This window comes from Chrysemys picta, chromosome 2, assembly GCF_011386835.1.
Source record: "Chrysemys picta bellii isolate R12L10 chromosome 2, ASM1138683v2, whole genome shotgun sequence".
Classification (NCBI taxonomy): Eukaryota; Metazoa; Chordata; order Testudines; family Emydidae; genus Chrysemys; species Chrysemys picta.
Window position 1 is genome coordinate 204450595 of NC_088792.1, and position 21337 is coordinate 204471931.

Here is a 21337-nt window from a genome sequence, read left to right on the forward strand (position 1 = left end):
GGGAATAACTATACTCATATAAGGCACCTTTACACCAGTATATCTGTGTTCACACAGGGGCTTCTACTGGGATAATTGTATCAGTAAAAAAATAAAAATCTCACCCCTAGCTGACATAGTTATACCATTATAACTTTCAGTTGGAGACCAGGCCTCAGAGATTCAGTTACAAAACAGGCTGATAGGTCTAATGTTTGGATTTATGAAAAAAAAATGAACAAGTTCAACAAGAGCTGGAAACCATTCACTCTCAGAGATGCGAGATTACACAAAGATTATTAATATGATAAATACAAATACAGAGCTGGAAAGATGTACTTTTCTTTTGTGATTTAAATAAGCAGGGTGCATAATATGTTTTATTTACAGAAAAAAAAGTAATAAAAATATATTGGAAACTAAAAACAAAGAGCAACCAAAGTATGATCTTTAAGGAGAAGTGTTGCTGACAATTTTCAGAATAATTTTTATAATAATAGGGCAAATTCTCACTATTTTAGACAAGTCTCCATACTTTGCTGATGGATTTTATCATCATCATCAAAGGGGGAGAAATCAAGCAAAAAAAGCAGTTGGTTTCTCCAGACACTGCAAGATGCAGCTGCTGCTGTTGTCCTTAATGTATTTAAAGTGCTTGCCAATATCTCCATTCCTATTCTATGTTCCCATGTTTTTTTGTTTTGTTATTTGTATCCTGTGGGATAGAGAATAACCTTCGCTGATTGTGGCAATTGATTGACTCAGCTGGTGCTGCAGAATATAAAATCAGAATTGAAAAGAGCATGTGAAATGTGTGCAGGTTGGAGGTGAGACAAGGGCTGTCTCTGTCACAGTGAATGCATGTAGAGTTGAAGCACCAGCTGGGTCCTGTCAATTGCTATTTCAGCTTAACAATAACAAAAAATACTACTTTTTCCTGCTATCTCCAGGATTTCAGAAAAGGGTCCCAGCTGCACAACACTTAAAAATGTTCTTTGGCAGCATGTGTGTCCTTTGATCAGACAAAAAGGAAGAAGAGTTATGAATGGAGTAGAGTGACAAAGACAATAGGAAAGAGGTTATATTCTGCTTTAAGCACTAATGTGAATGATGAATCAGACTATTGGCCTTCTAGTGCAGTATCCTTTCTTCAACAGTAGCCCATACCTGATGCTTCAGGGGAGAGAGCCTGCAGTGGGCAGTTATGGGATAGCCTGCCACCCAGAGAAAGCTTCCTCCTAACCTCCAATATTTAGAGGTTAGCTTATGCCCTGAAGCTTGAGGATTTATAGCCCTTCCAAAGGTCTTAGGTATATCTCCATATATAAAACTATCTCATAGAACTGGAAGGGACCCTGAAAGGTCATCAAGTCCAGCCCCCTGCCTTCACTAGCAGGACCAAGTACTGATTTTGCCCCAGATCCCTAAGTGACCCCCTCAAGGATTGAACTGGGTTTAGCAGGCCAATGCTCGAACCACTGAACTCTCCCTCCCACATTCTGCCATAGCTCTGGCTATTTTTGTTATCCACATGAATGTCAAATCCTATTTTGAATCCTGCTAAACTCTTGGCCTCAATGATATCTTGCGGCAATGAGTTCCACAGGCAAATTGTACACTTTGTGAAAAACTATTTCTTCATATGACCTGTTCGCATTTTTCATCTGAATTTCCTTTGCATTTGCCACCTTTCAATTTCATTGAATGTTTCCGTAACAAGAAAGAAGGTGAACAGAAATTCCCAATCTACCGTCTCTGTGCCATTCATAATTTTATTTCCTTTGATCACATCTCCTTCTATTTGTTTTCTTGCTAAGATAAACAATCTCAAACTTTTAAATCTCTCTTTATATGAGAATTTTTCTATGCCTCAGTCATTTTTACTGCCCATTTCTGCACTCTCACCAAATCTGCTATCTCCTCTTTGTGATGAGGTGATCAGATTGCAACACAGAATTTTAAGGATTGACCAGGACCAGCTAACAATTTTAAAACACTTCTGTCTTTGTCTACAATAGGTGCTAACTGGTGCTAAAAAATTTGTTCATTAACATGTGTTAACTGACAAGTTTGTTAACGACACCTCATTTTCCTGGCCTCAATTATCCCTTTGGCCTTGTATAGACATAATTTTGGTACTGCTTTAAATATGTTGGTTTAGAAATTGATATAGTTCAACTGGTGCAATCCCTAGTTTGGATGCAGTTCTATTGGTATAAAGGGGATTAAATTTGGTATAATTTACTATTATACCACTATTAGGTTGTATTGATTTAACACTAGGTGTTGTATTGATTTAACTATATTAGTATAAAATAACTCCCTAACTGAAATAGCTAAATTAGTATAAAAATTATGTGTGGACCAAGAGAGTTGAAGCTATACCAAGTTTTTTTCCTTAAATTCTCCCATTGATGCAATTTAGGGTTGCCAACTTTCTAACTGCACAAAAACAAACACCCGTGTCCTGCCCCTGCCCCAAGGCCAGATCATGCCCCACCCCTTCTCTGAGGCCCCAGCCCCCGGTTGCTCCATTATCCCACCCTCTCTCCCTCACACTCTCTCACTTTCACCAGGCTGGGGCAGGGGGTTGGGGTGTGGGAGGGGGTGAGGGCTCTGGGGTGGGGCTGGGGATGAGGGCTGCGGGGTGTGGGAGAGGGCTGCGAGCTGGGGTGGGGGTTGGGGTGCAGGGGGTATGGGCTCTGGGCTGGGTGTGTGCGCTCTGGATGGGGCCAGAAATGAGGGATTCAGGGTGCAGGAGAGGGCTGCGGTCTAGGGCAGGGGATTGCAGCATGGGGGGGGGGGGGATGGGCTCTAGGTGCGGGCTCCAGGTGGGGCCAGAAATGAGGGGTTCAGGGTATGGGAGAGGGCTCCAGGCTGGGGCAGGGGGTTGTGCTGCGGTGAGGGGGAATGAGGATGGTTGCTGGGGGTGCAGGTTCTGGGGTGGGGCCGAGGGGTTTGGAGTGTGGTAGAGGGTTCAGGCTCTGGCTGGGGGCGGGACCAGGGATGAGGGGTTCAGGGCTGGGGCAGTGTGGTATTATCTAATTAAAATATCACTATGGCATTATCTGATTAAAATATCATTGTTGCTACCACTGTTATATAATTTCAATGAACCTTACACAAATTGTGACACATGGCCAGAAAGGGTTAAGCAGCTTGCAGGCTAATTGACCCAAACTGAACCCTTAAACATTATCTACCAAAATATCTTTATGTTTTTGTATGTTGGTAGAGGTTAACAATGTAATCAAACAGTCCCGGTCTATGCTGTATTCTGTTAATTCACAGATCCAAAGGAGTCTTAACATTTAAATGAACTGTATTCCTCTCTCTTTGAAATGAACGGCAAATCACCTGTGAATGCTGGAAAACAAGCAATTGCCTTATGTTAATCCATGTAGCTAATTACCGGTGATGCTTAGGAAATAGGTCTACTTCAAAGTCTCCGTGATTGCCTATTGTTCGCCTACAGACTCTGACCAAGAAAAGGCCCGGAACTCTATAAAAACTCCTTGAGCCCTGATCCTTTTTATCTCAGATCTGCTTGATGCTTCATGCAGGGAAAGCTTAAGTCAAAAGGCTGAGATCTCCAGTTCTAACTGGATCACCCTGAATATGGACATTGGACTATAACCTATGGACTAATTCTGAAAGAACTCTTTCACCATCTCTACTATGAATCTGATCTGAAAACTGTACTCATATCTGTATGTATACTGATCTTTTAACCAATACTCACTCTCTTTTCTTTTTTAATAAATGTTAGTTTAGTTAAGAATTCACTGTAAGCATGTATTTGGAATTCATTAGCCTGGGAGGTAATGTGTCCGATGCTTTGGGATTGGCTGAACTTTCTTATATGATGAAAAAAGTTTTCAGTAATCCTCATCATATTTGACTTGGGTGTTTGGGTGGAGGCCTAAGGTTGGGTTGCTTTAAGGAAACGGTGTTGTTGGCTTCTGGGTGACCAGTAAGGTATTATGGAAGCTGTTTTCTGCTGGTTTAGTAAATCTAAGTATTGGAATATCCACCAGCTTTGGGGATTGTCTGCCCCATTCTTTGCAGTTCACCCTAATTGAGTGACCTCAGCTGGCTCCACTGGGATCCCAGTCACAGGCAGGTCGTTGGTGTGTGTGGTGGGGGTGAGGACTCAGGGTATGGGCTCTGGGGATGGGGTGTTGGGCTCCAGGAGGGAGTTAGGGTGTGGGAGCGGACTCCTGGCTGGGGCAGGAGGTTGGGGTGCGGAGTCCCAGCGGTCCTTACCGGGGCTCCCAGGATTCATCCGCCAGGTCCCTGGAGCCCCTAGGTGTATGGTGGCCAAGGAGGCTCCACGCATTGCCCCCGTGCTGCCCCCACCAATGGGAGCTGTGGATCCGGCACTAGGGATGGGGACAGCGTGCGGAGCCTACCTGGCTGCCCATGAACCTAGAGGCCACAAGGACCTGGCGGCTGTTTCCAGGAGCCTCATGGAGCTAGGGTAGGCAGGGACCCTGCCTTAGCCTTGCACCCCCAACCAGACTTTTCACCAGAGATGCCAGGGTCCTTTTTCGACTGGGCGTTCCGATTGAAAATCAGATGCCTGGCAACCCTAATGCAATTCCATCAGGATTAGCAACAGAGGGGAGCTTGAAAAGGGTCCCATTTACAAGTCCTAGCATTTTAAAGGAACCTCTGCCATTCAGACAATGGGAGCTCAAAACTTCCCTTATTTGAGTATAATGTGGTACTGATTTTCTAAGGTTTTGTTTACACACAAAGCTGCACTTTATGTTAAAGCTGTTTTAAAATCAATGTAGTTAAACCAGTGTGGACTCCTGCGTGGACGTTCTGAAACTGATTTAAACCTGGCTTATGTCAATTTAGCTTAATTTGGTAAGGAATCAACTTACATTGAGAAGATATAAGCCAAGTTTAAATCGATATAAGAGCATCCACAAAAGGGGTTTAAAACAATTTAAGTTAAAATCATACTAAACTTTGTGTTTAGAGTAGTTTTAAGTTCCTACCAATACTACTAGGCTCTGTTGGGCTCCTGAAATGGATACAAGTTTACTTTCTCAGGAGGGAGTGAGCAGATCAATACAATAGTTTGCAGTGGCGCTGTGAGGCTTAATGTGTTAAAGCACTTTGACAGTCTCAGATGAAAGGCACCATGCAAGTGAAAAGTATTATTGAACTATGAAGTCAAAGTAGAAGAGGAGGACAAAGGCACAGTGAAAAAAATACAGGGATCATTTTCACTCTTCTTATCTTTTGTTATTGCAATGTGGAGAGGAGATAATTAGTGAAAAAGATGACAGAGTGAATACTGGGATAGGAAACAGAGACTTTTCAAGGGTAAATAATATCCCTCTTACTCTAGAACTGGTGAGCTCTAATAAAGCTGTGCTGGAGTAGGTTGGGTATGGGAAACCATACCACTATCTGACACTGCCAGACCAAACCAAAATCTCAACTTTCTGTTTTTTAAAGTCCAGCAGGGAGACTGAAAGGATTTTAAAGATCTACTGTGTACTAAGCTGTTTGGAAATATGTATCCATTGCTTCTGAGTTTAGAGATTTCTGCACAATTCTTTACAATCATCTACGCTCCACTAGATGATAAAGGTTTGAAACTTGAGAAACACAAGGGAAATTGGACAGTGAAGTTGTTATAGATGTACTGTTAAAGACATGTCTGTACTGGCTCTCACCCTTACATAGTCATAATGAATCACTAGGGGATTAAGGGCCGGATCCTGCACCAGTCAAGTCATTGGCAGTTTTGCCCCTGGCAAGAGCAGAAGTAGGATTGGGTCCTTATAGCGTACTTCTGTTCATTAATAATCATGAAAGGCCCATTCCTGCAAGCTGCTGAAAGCCTACAGTCTATGGGAGTTGAGGAGTCTGAGCACCTCACAGGATTGGGGCAAAAGGGTGCTCGACACCCTCAAACACCCAGTGTGTTTTTTGGGATTTGAGGATGCTCAGGATCTCACATGATTGCTCAGCATCTTGCAAGATCATGCCCAAAATGCGGTTGATTAACATATAAATAAATATCGTATAACAGCGTGCATTAAGTACCGACAATATTAAGCATAAATATTGTACAGTTATATAGCCTAAACTGGCCTGTACCATAATCCTGCTCACTTATGCTAAATATCTCATAACACCTTGCATTAGCTGAAGTAAGCTTTGGCTTAAGTAGATAGGAAAACTTGCAGTGTCAGGACATACAATTGTTTCCTCATAGCATCAGAAAGGGAGTTACCCTCACAAACCAAGGGGAGTGTCTCCATGCCCCTTAGTACCTGGAATGCATGTGTTGAGAAGAAAGATGAAGGGGTACACCACTGTACCAGAAATAAACAAGGTCAAAAGCTGAAAACCGAATCCAGTTTCAGGTGACATATATAGTACCATTTACTGGTAAACAAGTAGGGTACAAAAAGATGATTTTAGTAATGTAAGGGAGCACACCTTCTGCATAAGGTGAATGTAACACTGCTGCACTAGACTGCTGTTGGGAGACTGGTATCATACAGAATCTTTTTCATGTACCATATTAATAAACCTGACTGGCATTGGTAATTTGGTCTCTTGAGTATATTTCATAACGAAATAATGAACCAAAGTGTGGTCAAGCAATCGACTGATTTATCAACAATGCACAGGCACTGCTTGCACCAGGCTGCTCTTGGTTAGAGGTGACCTATCAACTCTTTCCCTTGCATCAATTATGTCACTGCAAAAACTTCTGGATGAAATTGATAGGACTTAAAATTACACATGTGCTTAAGCACATTGCTGAATCATAGCCTTAATTGTTAAATTTTATTTTAAAGCACTTATAACTAAGCATACTAGTTAATACTTTGGTCCCTTTTATTACCTTAAACAGCTACTAGCTGGTAATGTGCTACATTACTTTCTGCTCAGTTCAGCGTATTTATTTTCATTGTGAATCCTGATTGAATGTCTTTGGAATCAAGTTGTTTCCCTGGTGAGAGAATGTAATCCTGCTATCTTGTTAGATGGAAAATCATCTATGAAAGTCCATTCAAAACAAATCCCCTGCCAAAATATTTCTCTCTTTTCATTTGGACAGTTTTCTTTCTGATAATTTAATGGTAATAAATCCCTCCATATGCCTGGACCAGCCTTGGCAAAGAGAAGAGGTCTCAGTCTGAAAATCAGATTAAACAGGGAGCCCCTCAGTCTCAGCAGGACTGGAAGTTCTGGATAGTTTTTTTATGGCACATGGAAGAGAGATTCCAGAAAGTCAGTTCTATTGCTTAGGTGGTAGCAAGAACTATGTGCACAGTGTGCATTTATCTCTGCAGATAATTTCAAGACAAAGGTAAATATTTTAATAGGTTTGGCAGCCTGAGACTTCAATTATGCGTCAATGATCCTAAGAAATTCAGTAACAGAAGGACTGTTCCATGGCTTGTTATGGTCTATTCTGATCATAAACAATTTCCACATGGAAACAGAAATGTTGCAACTAGTGCTGCAATATTTCAAGTCCCACTCTTCCACCATCTCCAGTAGACTACACGGATGTATTTTATCTACAGACATTAGTCATGACTACACCTCCTGCCTGTAATTGGGTGTCATCCATCAGGTTGGAAAGTTTAGAATTAAGTGATTTTCCTGGAAACCATTTTTCAGCAGCATCATTTGATCCATTGTAGTTAAAGCTACGTCAGTGGTTCCATTATAGATTCCATTTCACAGTACTTTTTATAAATTAGTTGTAGGTTTCCTCGGCACTTAAAATTGGTATACAAGGTCTAGGCTGAGGAACAAAGTTTTTTCCAAAGACAAAGATTTTCAATTGTCATTTTTAAACAGCAGTTATCAGAAACATCTTTTATTTAAACAACTGTCATAACGTACATTTAGCATGGCAGGGCACAACAAACTTGAAAAACATGACCATTGCTCATTTGTAAAAAGCGTACTCTACATCAGTAGATGGGTCTTTACTCAAAGGGTCTGTATTAGTCTATTAGGTAAAGACATTAACCTATAGTTTCAAAGTGCCTAAATATGGTACATCGTGTACTATATTTCACGCAGGGCTAGAGTGAACCTCTAAGGGCAGTGCATAGCTGTGTACACCCCAAGAAGAGCTGTGAGAAGGAGCTGTGCATGCATGGGAGGTGAAAAGTAATTTGCTGCAGACCTTTACGAATTGCAGCTTCCTTCCTTCAAAACACCTCAGCTCTGCTGGCTGGGGTGCTGAGAAGCCAAAGCCGCACCTATATCATTCTGCTCCTTTCTGCCAACTTGTAGCGGTGAAGGGAGGGGTATTGGGCATGCAGCCTCTGTTCTCCTTCCTTCTGCTGAGCCACGATGTGGAGAGGAATACGGGAGGGCTTGGTGGGGTCTTACTCTCTTGTACAGCCACTATGGGCCATATTAGGCTGGGTCACAGAATAGGCCATCGTTCGTGTATTTAGAAGATCACAGAGTATTTTGAAATAGACCATAACAGCTTCAAAACTCACCTGCCTACCAGTATCTACATCTGTCCAAGTTTGCATTTTGTGCCCATCACCGTACAACTTAAGCACTCAATGCAAATTATGACATGAATTCTCATACACTTCACTGACAGATTCATTGTGTATTCTAGCTATTCTTTCAGAACTTTATTGATACCAATTTATTGTCCAACCTATATGTAATTGTTCCCCCTGAATTTATGTTTTTAATTCTGCTAGCTCTTAGGGCTCAATCCCATAAACTCTTAAACATGTGAATAATTCTAGTTTTCTTAGTTATCCCATCCACTATAAGTAAAAACTACTCACATGAATAAGTGTTTTCAGGATCAGCCCCTTAAACTCTGTCCTGAAAAGGCAGAAGGAAATGTGTAAAGGAAATTCATTTCGGTGACCTAGACACTAAATTATGGAACAAAGTAGAATATAAAGGAACCCAATGAGGTTTGCATTTACTAGGGGATAATCTCTGATCATTCAATTCCACATGACTTGGAATGTGAGAGTACCATTCCTGTGATTTTAGAGCATAGCTAAGCTTAAGGCAGTCATTTATAATGCTTTGTTTTAGACAGGAAAGATTTTTTTTTTTGCCTTTTTCATTGATCTCACAAAGAACATAGAGCTGGCATTGCAGGCACTCCCATAGCCTTGATGATGTGCTATATTCCTACAGTCTTTGCTGGCATGCACTAGTCATGACCACCTGTGGAACCTGTATTTCAAAGCACAGTGTCACATTACAGGACAACTCTGATTGGCCAGTGCTATGATGTCACACTTTGAAATGCTACTTTTATTCAGGAGAAAATAAAAACTCATAACAGAGGGCTCTTTGATCCCACAGTGGCCTGGGCTTTTCAAAATATATTAATGGATAACTGGAATTAGATACAGAATGTAAAGCTCTATTTTTACATCTCACTGTTCATTCTGACTTGTTACACATAAAATACTGTCAGTGCCTTTTTAGCACAGTAGAGAAGGTGCCTCTCTCTAAACATCCTTTGTCCACACTACAGGAGGCCTTCTGTGTGTGGTGGTTATTTTTCCTGTTCTGTGGTGCAGATTGCAGAAAGGTGAGAGCTGGCACCACAGAAGGCACAACAATCTGGCCAATAGATCTGGCACTTACCTCGTATTCCTCTTTGAATCCGTAGCCCTCTGCACATTTCATCTGCGTGATATGCTGCAGCAAGTCAGCCACACGGATGGCTGGATGAAGCTGTCCGGTCTGGTATGGCACATCTACTGGGTCTCGCTTCTTGTAGGTGTGTGACTGGACCAAGCTGCTTGTGTCACTGGCCATCGTGTGGGTTTCATCTATGAAAAGAAAACTGAACAATATACCAGGTTGTTTCCACTTATTAAAAGTACAAAATACATTGATTTCTTCAAGGATGATTTTGATATCACCAACTTTAATATAACCACTATTTATGAGGGCTGTGCCAGAAAAAAGATAAATCCATTTAGTAAATTATCCAGGGAGATTTCAAGACTGATTGGAATGAGGCAATGTCCATGTTTCTACAATGTAAGCATTGCAGAACAGTCCAAACTATATATTGTTTTAAATATATATAGATAGATAGATAAATAAATATTGTTTTAAACACTAACTGATTATAAACAATATTTAAATTCTTTAGGCATTCAGTTATAAGCTGTAGAGAAGTTTCATCTTGAAACTTCATCAAGTCCCACTGGAATAAAATAGGACTTGTATTGTTCTTAGATTAGTGAACTATTAGATTTTACACTGTGAACTCAGAACAAATGTTTTGTGTGAGCAAAATAAAAAAATGCACAAAATGGATTATGGTTCATTAAGCTAGGACTGCAATGAAAATGTAGATCTGATACAACACTTGGAAACAAAATACAAGAGGACAAATGCAAGAGATCATCTGCTTAGGGTAAATGTTTTGATTGGCTGTTTAGCATGCTGCAGAACCAACAATTTCACAATATATCATGGGCCATCACATTAGGCATAAAATGTTATATGTCAACTGACATGCAAGCCAACACGCAACAGAACCCACTGGGTTGCTCAAAATTTGTATGAAACACACACTCTCCCGCCCCCTCCACACCTCTTTGACGGGGCAAATGGGCAACTTACCATTTATTGGCACTTTTAAGAAGAACCATATCAGGAGAAAAAAGAGGAGGAGAAAAAGGAAACAGGGCATAAGCAACAGTACTACATTAATAATTACAGGTAATTTTATGTTTGTAATTTAACTTTTACAGCTTGGTATCCTAGCTGAGTCACTGATTATGTGAAAGAGGGCACGATTCAAGAAGCAATATCACTTTTCCCTTGTTTTCATGGAATTTTTAAATGTGTTTAATACTTGACAAGAAAAAAACCCCAAAAGTCTGAGGAGTAAGTATCATCATAAATATTTTCTTTGCTGAAAAAAAAGAAAGATCAAAATTTTATATTTCTCAAAGAGTATTTTGTTTTAGTTAACTGAAATAACAAAAATAGTGTTTTAATTTGGTCAAAATACTCTGCAATGCCTGCACACTAACTATGGGAAATGGTTAATGAAATTAATATACTGTAAAAATGACTGCTGTGTAAAATGTGTTATATAAAGGGGGACTGCTAAAATAATATGGTTTCCATATTCTTTAGTTAAATTTATTATAGTATAGAGCTCCCAACATTTTCTTTAAGAAAAGGCCCCAAGATCTCACACAAACACCCAAATTGCTACATCTGCTCATCAAGGGCCAGTTTTTGATCTCGGTGTAAATTAAAAGTTACTCCACTAAAGTCAAGGGAGTTACTCATTGAGGTCAATGAAGTTACAGTGAGCTTACACTGATGAAACTGAGATTAAATCTGGTCCTCAGTGAATAGTTTAAAATGTGAACAATGCACCTAAACTTAAAATAATATGTAGCAATATGGATATGAATATGGATATTTCACTATGTCTCCTGCCACTTTACTAACCTCATCCAATATAGCGGAAAATTATTTTACATTTTTAATAATTAAATTTGGCTACTTTTGCCTAACATGCAGTAAAACTGTATTGCAAAGCACCTTGGGATGCATGGCATGAAAGGCGATATACATGTGTAGTTACAGCATGTTGTTGTTGAAATGGCACCTGAATACTACAAGGCGGCTAAGACACAAAAGACAAAAAAAAGTGTAGAAGTTGATTGTATGGTTTTTTAAAATTTATGTAGAGTTAGATTATAGGTTTTATTTTTGTTCAAACTAAGGTATCACCGTAACTCTGAAACTCGTATTAAACATTCAGATGGCAAATCTTATCAAATGTCAGGATCTCTGGGCTGTGAAAGTGAGACAGTTCAGCCCATAAGCCTCTCACTCCAGGGGACTTCTCTGTGTTGTGGACTAAATGGAACATTCATTCCTGCCTCCCTCCCACTGCCTCTCTGCCTCATCTAGCTCCCACCCTTTCAAGACTAAAACTATTATGCCATGTTTGGGACTGATCTTTTAAAGTTACTTTAAATGAAAAGGTTATGCTCCCTGCCTTTGATGGTACAATATAAATCCACCAGAAATACAATATTTGCTATCTTCTTGCTTTGACTTTGAAAGTGATAGCAAGACAGAGAATCTCAGATGTAAGAGTCAATTGCTTTTGCCAACTGACATGGTGGTCATACCACACCATATAGCTTATTTAGTTTAGCTGGTTAATATAGTTATTGATCCCCATTATATTATCCAGTTATTGATTCCAATATATTTGTCCAGTACTGTCTGAGAACTATTAAAATGCATATTTAGCCAGCATTTATCAGAACCATGGGTGCTGCAGACAACTGCAAGACCAATGGAGTATCTGGGTTAAGTTCCTTTTCATTTCTTCTGTTACTTTACACTTTTTTTTTCTTTTTTTTTTTTTGAGTTTTGAATTTTGTTCAGAACATAGGAGGACAGGCAGGCATTATCTACCCTGCCTTTTCCAGACCAGTTGCCTCTCTTTGAACATTAATTTAGCCATACACAACCCAGGAATATTAAGGGATTGTTTGTAAAGATTTCACTTAAGTGGTTAGGCTAAACATGAAGCTTCTCTCAGTTGTCTGAAAATTAGTAATTATTGAAATACTGAATCATTGAGAAGAAGTCAGATTGTTGCCATTTGTTTCATTTAAAAAGTTTCCTATTAATTCAGTCAATTGTTTCAATAGGTTGAGAAGATGCTAATTTGCATGTTGAGTCTACGGCCTTGTCTACAATAATGCTGTAAGCTGATCTAAGTTATGCTCGTTACGTTACATAAATGGACTTAAAGTGGTGTCTACACCATGCTATGTTGACGGGAAACATTCTCCTGTCAACATAGCTTCCGCCTCTCATTGAGATGGAATATTGAAGTCAACAGGAGAACGCTCTCCCATCGAGTTAGCTTGTCTTCACCGGACCTGCTAAATCGACGCTGATGCATTGATGGCAGAGCTACTGATTTAGTGCAGTAGCGAAGACAAGCCCTAAGTTTCCTCTCAAAACATTTTGGAAAATGTAAGTGTATTGCGATCCCTTTAGTAACAAAACTAAACAATAATCACAGTCATACTACTTCCCAGTAGGTCATGTAGACCAGCTCAATTGGTTCCAACTAGAAGTTTGACCCTGCAGTCCCTTATGTCCTGAAAACTCCCAATGGATAAGGAAGGACTGCAGGATTGGGCATTACATGCAGTAAGAAGCCAGCCATTCATGTATTAAAATACATGGACTTGAAAATTAATTGTTGTTTTAAAATGTCACAGGACAGATCCGCATCTGTGTTGCTCCACTGATTGAAGTAGAGCTGCTCTAATTTAGACCAGTAAAGCTCTAGCCCAATACATGTATGTATGCAGCTTTCTGGTGATTACTTCTGTTTGAACGGAACACCAACCATAAAGGGATACTTAACCTTTAACATGGAAGGCAACAAAAGTATTTATTTTCTACAACAAAATAATGGGAGGACTTCTGAGGAGAGTAAATACAGATTGTATACATTAGCTAGCTAACTCAAGAACTTCTCTCTTACAGCTTCAGAGAAGGAGATTTTGTCCCCCCAAATGCATCAGAAATGTTTGTTTAAATATTATTTCTCCTTAGAGAAACCTACCAAAGATTTCTTATTGTCATTACGGTCCAACAAATCCCTGGAAAAGTTTCTGAGAATCCATTTTCAAAGCTTATCATAATCCTGATAGAAATATCTAAAATTTTCTCCTGGCAACAATGCTTTTCTTTCTGACCACCCACAAGGTCAGAACATCTACTGGATGAGTTGCTGAATGAATTGAAAGCACAAAGGAATCTAAAATCTCAGGCAGTTAAAAGGCTCTGCAAATTTCATTTGCATGCAGATTACTACGTTGTTACAGTGACTACCGTTACATTCTCCCTGATGTACACAAAGTATAAAAATGCACACTTTTTTTCCTTTGGATTTCATAGTTAAATAAGCTTTCCTAATTATCCCTCCAGCACAATAACTTTGCTACATTAGTTTTTCAGAAATCACATTCCTAAACTGCAGCTCTCTGTAACTGTCACTTAACTATATTTAATTTCTTTTACCTCAATGCAACTGCTTAAAGCCAGAAAATGACATGTAAGCATTATACTTCATATACAAATTCCTAGTGATTTGGAGAAAAGGGAAGAGGAAGAAAAATATGTATTGTAAAGATAAACCATTGTAAAGACAGTGCTAAAGAAGCAGCTTAACACTTGGGTTGGAATTCTTGCTACAGTGCATTGTTATACCTTTATTGAATTTTTTAAAATCTCTGTTTAGGTGAAGGTTAGTACTGTGGAAGTAACAAAGGACAAGCCATAACACACGTTTGTTACTATTCATTGCAAATGCAATAGCATCTCATGCTACTTTTATTATAACAGCTTGAAAATGCCATTTTCCTTCATTCTTTTTATATTGCACAAATAAGAGGGTTGTTTTTTTCTAAATTCCTAGTGGAAATATTTCATACTTCAAATGCATTTAGTCCTATAGTGCTACCATTTTATTCATTTTTGTGACACCTGACACATAATAAACGATATTTTTATGAAGTGCCATATTGTCATTTTGCTGTTCAAAACACCATCTTCTCTGAAACTTCACTGTGACAGGCATGTCAGAAAACCGTGTGGTATTGTAAGAAGAAATGATAGCTGGTAGATGGCCAGACCTTTATTTTGACTGATTTTCTATATCATCCTTAATTAGGAAAACATTATTTTTACAAAAGTGACATCTTCAGTTCACAGATAAAACTGAAAACAATGAGAAACTATTTTAATTGCCGTGATAATCAAATTCTTGTGTGTCATTCCAAATACGTGCATAAACATTTCTTCATAAAACCACATATGAAAGCAATTTTTCTCCTTTTCCTCCCTAATTTTGCACCGTGACGGTAGGAATCCAGTCCGATCACTGTCCTGAGCATTCTCATTGCAGAAAAGCTTGCTCCCCCTCCTGAAAACCTAATGCTTTAGTCTCTTAGATACTATGTTCTGTAACCCAGAGCTGCACCTTTCTAAATTATTTCTGCAATAAACTTTGATAAAGGGAAATGTTCTCACCTAAAATTGCAGTTGGCACAAATGGATCTGTCATACATCATAAGCAGGTCAATGCAGAAAGGTAAAAAGAGAGAGAACAGTAAATGATTGATCAATGATCCCCAATTTTCCTGCAGAAAGCCACAGTAAGCAACTAGTTATAATATGTTACAATGCATAATGCTCCTATGGCAATATATAATAAAATAATAACAATATACATTTTGATTTCTAAGGCGGGAAACTGGTGCATTGCATTATGAAGGGATGAAACAAAGATAAAAAACTGGTTACCTGGGTAATAAGAATTAGGCACTGTTGTGCTCAATGTGTTAGTTTTCATTGTAAATGAAGAGGGGGAGGATACAGCTGTAAAGAGAAGAAAATCTAGTCAGTGGCAGCAAAGAGAAATTTGGCTGTTTCAGATTGGAAATATAAGCATATGCAATTGATTTAATTTAGGGCCTGATCCTGCTCCCTTTGAAGGCAATGGCAAAACTCCCAATGATTTCAATGGGAGCAGAAAGTATGTTGTGTAATTACTAGACTGGTTTAGCTAATATGGACCAATTTTCTGAAAATAATTTTATCAGATAAAGCAATTTGATCATTGTGAAGTTTTCCATTGATGGCTAGCATATTTTTATGTTTCAAATGTAAGACTGAATGCAGATATTCAAATAAGCAAGTAACAATGACAGCATTTGCTTTTTTACAGTAGCTCTGAGAATTAAAAGGGTTACCTAACAATACCACAAATAGGATAGCCAACTATTCTTCTACAACTCATTTTTTACTCTGCTGTGCTACTAATAGTTCAGATAGGTGGGTAACATATATGAATACAGTATTGTTTCCTGAATGTTATTTCTTTTCTCTGATAGTGTTTTTCAACCAGTGATTCACATTTCAGTATTGGTATTAGTATTTAAAGATGTAAATACTGGTAATTTTATAAGGGTGTTAAATGAAACAATCTAAGCTGACTTAATTCCATAGCATGACATACAACACATGCATTACCATTAAAGGGACAGAAATAATCAGTGGGTAACAGGCTGTTAATTATAAAACATCAAGGGATGTCCAGCCAAAGAATCGTCAAAGACTTTTAAGCAAAGGTTATTGCACATGCAACCCTCGTGGCTGATACAAGTTGTGGTGCATTACACTAGAGCTCCATCTCAGTTATTCCACTAGATGTAAGGATATTCTGGACATCCTAGTAAATTCTCAAGAAAAGACAGTTACCTTTTCCGTAACTGGTTGTTCGAGATGTGTTGCTCGTGTCTATTCTACAATAGGTGTGCATGCTTGCCATGAGCATTGGTGCTGGAAGTTTTGCCCCTAGCAGTACCCATAGGGGAGCACCCCTAGGAACCCCTGGAGTGGTGCTTCCATGACGCGGTATAAGGGGCGCCGCGTGCTCCCCCCACCCTCAGTTCCTTCTTGCCAGACAACTCCGACAGAGGGGAAGGAGGGCGGGATGTGGAATAGATATGAGCAACACATCTCGAAAAACAACAGTTACGGAAAAGGTAACTGTCTTTTCTTCTTCGAGTGATTGTTCACATGTATTTCACAAGAGGTGATTCCAAACTATACCTGTTGGAGGTGGATAGGAGTTCACAAACTCTCGGGATGGAGTATGGCCCTGCCGAACCTGGTGTCCTCCCTGGTCTGGGAGACGATCGCATAATGAGAGGTGAACGTGTGAACTGAAGACCATATGGCAGCCCCATAAATGTCCTGAATGGGGACATGGGCCAAAAAGGCAGCTGATGAGACCTGCGCTCTAGTCGAGTGTGCCCTCACAATTGGTGGCGGAGGGATTCCCGCCAAGTCATAACAGGTACGGATGCACGAGGCGATCCAGTTGGAGAGCCACTGAGTGGAGATTGGCCGATCCCTCACGTGTTTGGCCAAGGCGATGAACAGCTGAGAGGACTTCCTGAACAGTTTAGTCTGCTCCAGGTAAAAAGCCAGAACCAGTATCACATCCAATGTGTGGAGGCAGCGCTCCTCACTGGACGCACGGGGTTTGGGGCAGAAAAATGTCCTGACCCACGTGGTAGGCGGAGACTACCTTCAGGAGGAATGAAGGGTGTGGGCGGAGCCAGACCTCATCTTTATGAAACACCGTGTACGGGGGCTTGGAGGTCAGGGCCCTGAGTTCCAAGCCCCGCCTAGCCGACATGATCACTACCAGGAAGGCCACCTTCCACAAAAGGTGCAACCAGGAGCACATAGCTAGCGGCTCAAATGGGGGGCCCGTGACATGGGCCAACACCAGGTTTAGGTCCCACTGTGCGACTGGGGGCTTAACATACAGGAAGAGACGATCCAATCCCTTAAGGAATCGGCCAGTCATAGCATGGGATAATACCGTACACTGAACGAACAAGCAGTTCTGGGGACGAGCTACAGCAAAGCTGGAGCAGAGCAGTTCCGAAGCACCTTCACTGGCAGGCAAGAAGGAACTGAGGGTGGGGGGAAAACCCTAATACTGAACCATGGAGGCGCCACTCCAGGGGTTGCTAGGGGCGCTCCCCTACAGGTATTGCTAGGGGGAAAACTTTTGACATCGGTGCCCCGTGCAGCACAACCTATTGTGGAATACACATGAGCAATCACTCGAAGAAATTCAGAGACCTAAACATTGAACAAGGTAGGATCTGTGTTACTTTATGTAAACATTTTTGGTTCTCTCTTTTTTTTTTTTTTTTTTTTTCCTGTTCAGCAGTTGTGAAAATGACTGTTCTATTTGTAGTATGATCCTGGCACAGTTCTTATCCCAAAACAAAAGTCTGCAGGTGAGTAAAAAATTTAATGTGTGAAATTTCACTCCCCAAAATTTCATTTTCAGGATATATCACAAACACGAGACATTTGGAGAATTGCCTATCAAACTCCACACTGATTAATTTCAGTTAGCTCTTTCTCTGCACTAGCAAGTGAGAAAGCATCATCTGGCACCTGATATAATGAGACAGCTATAACGCTGATAAACTGAGCTTTGGGACAACCAAAGATAATAAGTGATAACATTTAAAAAAATAAATTTTGCCTAAAACGGGGTGGTGGTGGTGAAGGATGTGGGGGCAGCATAAAGGATATAAAACTTTCAGCACAATAAACAGATGGGGAAATGCAAATCCACACCTGCTGCAGAATGTCTCTGCTGTTCATGTGGAAGAAAAGGAAAGACAGAAAAGCTCAATTATCCTTATTATTTTTAAAGAAGCCTATTCTTGATGTCTGACAGTCCTGCTCATTAGAATACATGCTGTGATGTGTTGCACAGTGGGAGATACTGGATCCCATGGATTTTCCACAAATGAATAACCTGTCCGCTGAATTGATTGGGTAATGAGAAGTATTTTAAGAGCCATTTCCACCCTCCTTCCCCCTTCAGAAATAAAAGAGACTGCTGCATCCCCAAGCATTTTGAACTTACATCTTCCATTTAGATTGTGCGTGTCCATGAAAGAGAAAGCTTCGTCACAGTTGGTGCCTTGCTCAGTGTAGCTTTTATCCATTGAATTCACCATCACTGTCATTTCCTGCCGGGTACTACTCAATGTCTCTTTCCGCTTCTTAGCCAATTTTCTTAAGAAATGAACATTGGGAGGGAAAAATAAAACTTGGTAAACACACATAGAATAGCTGTTTTTTTAATAGTTTGTAACTATTTTATGGAATAACTTTTTACAATCATTAGCGTTACTTCAGACAATTGTAATCAACTTAACACTTATTAAATATCATCTGTTAATCAAGGGCCAGCTTCTGATACTCTTACATGTGTAGAAGAGCACCTGGATCCAGGGAAATGCTGCAGGTCTTTTTTTTTTTTTTTCCTTTCTTTGCAGAAAACTGCTTAGTGACCAAGATCTCGAAAGCAACTGGATCTGGGGGCAAAAGATAGTCTTGATCTCAGATTGATACAACTGGTGGGGTACTTTTATAATTGGACTGTGTATAGCCAGGGCCGGCTCCAGGCACCAGCTGAGCAAGCTGGTGCTTGGGGCGGCAGCTTGTAGGAGGCGGCATTCCGCCCAATCCTAGGGCGGCACGGCCACTTTTTCTTTTCTTTTTTTGTTTTGTTTTTGTTCCGCTCTGGCCGCCCTGTAGGGGGCGAAGGCACGGAGGACAGCAAGCCCGTGCAGGCGGAAGTCTGCGTCCTTCCTTCCCAGCCTAACAGAGCAGCGCGGAGCCCTCCCGGCAGGCGGAAGGTGGCCCCGGCAGCGCCCCGCTGAAGCCCTGGCCGCCCCCCTACTCTCCCCCCCCCCCACCTGCTAGCCGGGGCACATCTGCAGCGCAGGGAATCCCCCTGCACCCTGGCTCCGGCCGCGCCGCAGGTTTTTTTTTTTTTTTTTTTTTGCTTGGGGCAGTCAATGGTTCAGGAGCCAAATTAGTGATCAACATTACTTCAAAGCCACAGTCGTGTGAATTCATTGTTTCATTTACTGTAGTACTATATATTCATATTTAAACTGTATGACAGGGGAAATATTTACTTTATATTATATTATATTATATATTATATTATATAATATTAAAAAAACCCTAAATATTTATAAATATATATATATTTATAAATTCTCACAGCAAAATGACTGAGTATTACTATTTTATCAACTACAATTGGTTAATAATACAAGAAAAAGCATCCTGATTGGTTAATAATTAAAGCACACGGTGTTTTAATATCATGTGCTGCAAAGCATCGCAGGAGACACATTACAGAGCCACTTGCGGCTCCCGAGCCTCAGTCTGTATTATCACCAGTGTACAGTATATATTTTTATATAAGTGATGAATATATACTATTGATTTAGATCATATACCTTGGGCCTGAGTCTACTCTCACATATGCTGGTTTTCACAACTGAGTGATATTTCAAAGTGACGCAGGCTATAAGGACCCAATTCTGCCACTGTTAGTCACATTGATTACAATGGCACTACTCCTGGTGTAAGGTGCTATTCAACGTGAGTAAGGGCAGCGGAATCTTGACATAGATTCTAATACCCTTACTCCATGAGTGGTTCCCTGAAAGCCAGTGGAACTGTTTGTGGAGTAAGATGCTATTCAGCATGAGAAAGTGTCTGAAATTGGCCCTTAATAATATATCATACTAAAATGTGTGGGTTATTTGGAAGAATAAATGGCAGATCTTATTTATGTGGTTTATGTTATTTGTTAGTTAAACAATTTTAATTGCTTTAAAGTTATAAAATAAATTGGCAAATTAAGGGCCTGGTTTGCCACCCTTACTCTAGGAAGTACCTCAAACAGTCCTTTTCAAATCAGTAGAGTTAATCACCGAGTAAGGTACTACTCAGTCTTAGTAAAGGAATAAGAATCTGGTACTAAATAATTAATCAAATGTCACAGAATATATACTCCACACAAATATGTGTTTGCATTAAAATTCAGTAACAAAACACTGATTAAACATGAGTTATAGATCCCAGCTGCTCTCCATCAAACCATAACAAATTAGGAAATACAAAGTTAAGGATTAAACTTTAAGTTTGGAATAGGATATGACAACTCATATTTGTTATTGTCTTTATAAAACCATACCCCTGTAGGGAGCCGGGTTGGCCTCCCTCTGAACCAGAGGGTAAAGAGCCACTCTCTCAGTCTGAGTGGGTGGAGCCAGGCCAAACTTACTTCAGCCCCTGGGAGGGGAGGGGTGAAATTGGAAGTACAAAAGGCAGGGCCCTTAGCCCAGTCAGGGGAGCACCAGGGAGGGAGACAGACAAGGCTGTTTGCTGTTCCCTGTGAACCCTGCTGCCCAACCAGGGGATGCCCTGGACCAGGGGAAACCTGACCCAGAAGAAGGACTTGGGCTACCAGGACTGCCGGCAGCAGAGTACCCCGAGGAACTGGAAGAGCCGAGCAGTGACCCGAGCCCGAGTGAGCCCAATGCTGATGGTGAGCTGGAGCTACTGGTGGCTGAACACCCCAATGAGTTGGAGGAACCAGAGAGACCCACTCGAGAGACTAGGTAGGAGGTAGCCCAGGGGCGAAACTGGACAGTGGGTTGAGTTAGTTTTTGATCAGTGTGTTGTGGACGGATCCCCGCTGACCCAGTGGCGGGACCCTCTTCCCCCACCACTGTCAGGGCCCTGGGCTGGAACGCACTGGAGTTGGGTGGGCCTGCATTCCACTATCCCTGCCACCCCACCTCGGGGCGCGTCCCTGACTCTTGCTGGCGCTCCCCTGCCTGAGGGGCACGTCACAGACTCTTGCCGACACTCCCCT

General features: G+C 40.7%; 1 protein-coding gene across 14 annotated transcripts in view; it reads right to left on the reverse strand.

Moving 5' to 3' along the window:
- PTPRM (protein tyrosine phosphatase receptor type M) overlaps positions 1–21337 on the reverse strand; it is a 712166-nt gene that overhangs the window by 121051 nt on the left and 569778 nt on the right. For 5 of the 14 annotated variants that reach the window (XM_042843341.2, XM_042843338.2, XM_042843324.2 and 2 more), the window contains 5 exons: positions 18518–18669; positions 15355–15429; positions 15082–15108; positions 10612–10623; positions 9619–9806 (listed from right to left, as the gene is read on the reverse strand). In XM_042843341.2, the coding sequence (XP_042699275.2) occupies positions 9619–9806; positions 10612–10623; positions 15082–15108; positions 15355–15429; positions 18518–18669 (454 nt within the window). The remainder of the gene's footprint in view (positions 1–9618; positions 9807–10611; positions 10624–15081; positions 15109–15354; positions 15430–18517; positions 18670–21337) is intronic. The other 9 variants (XM_065585258.1, XM_042843331.2, XM_042843320.2 and 6 more) reach the window with 3 other exon arrangements.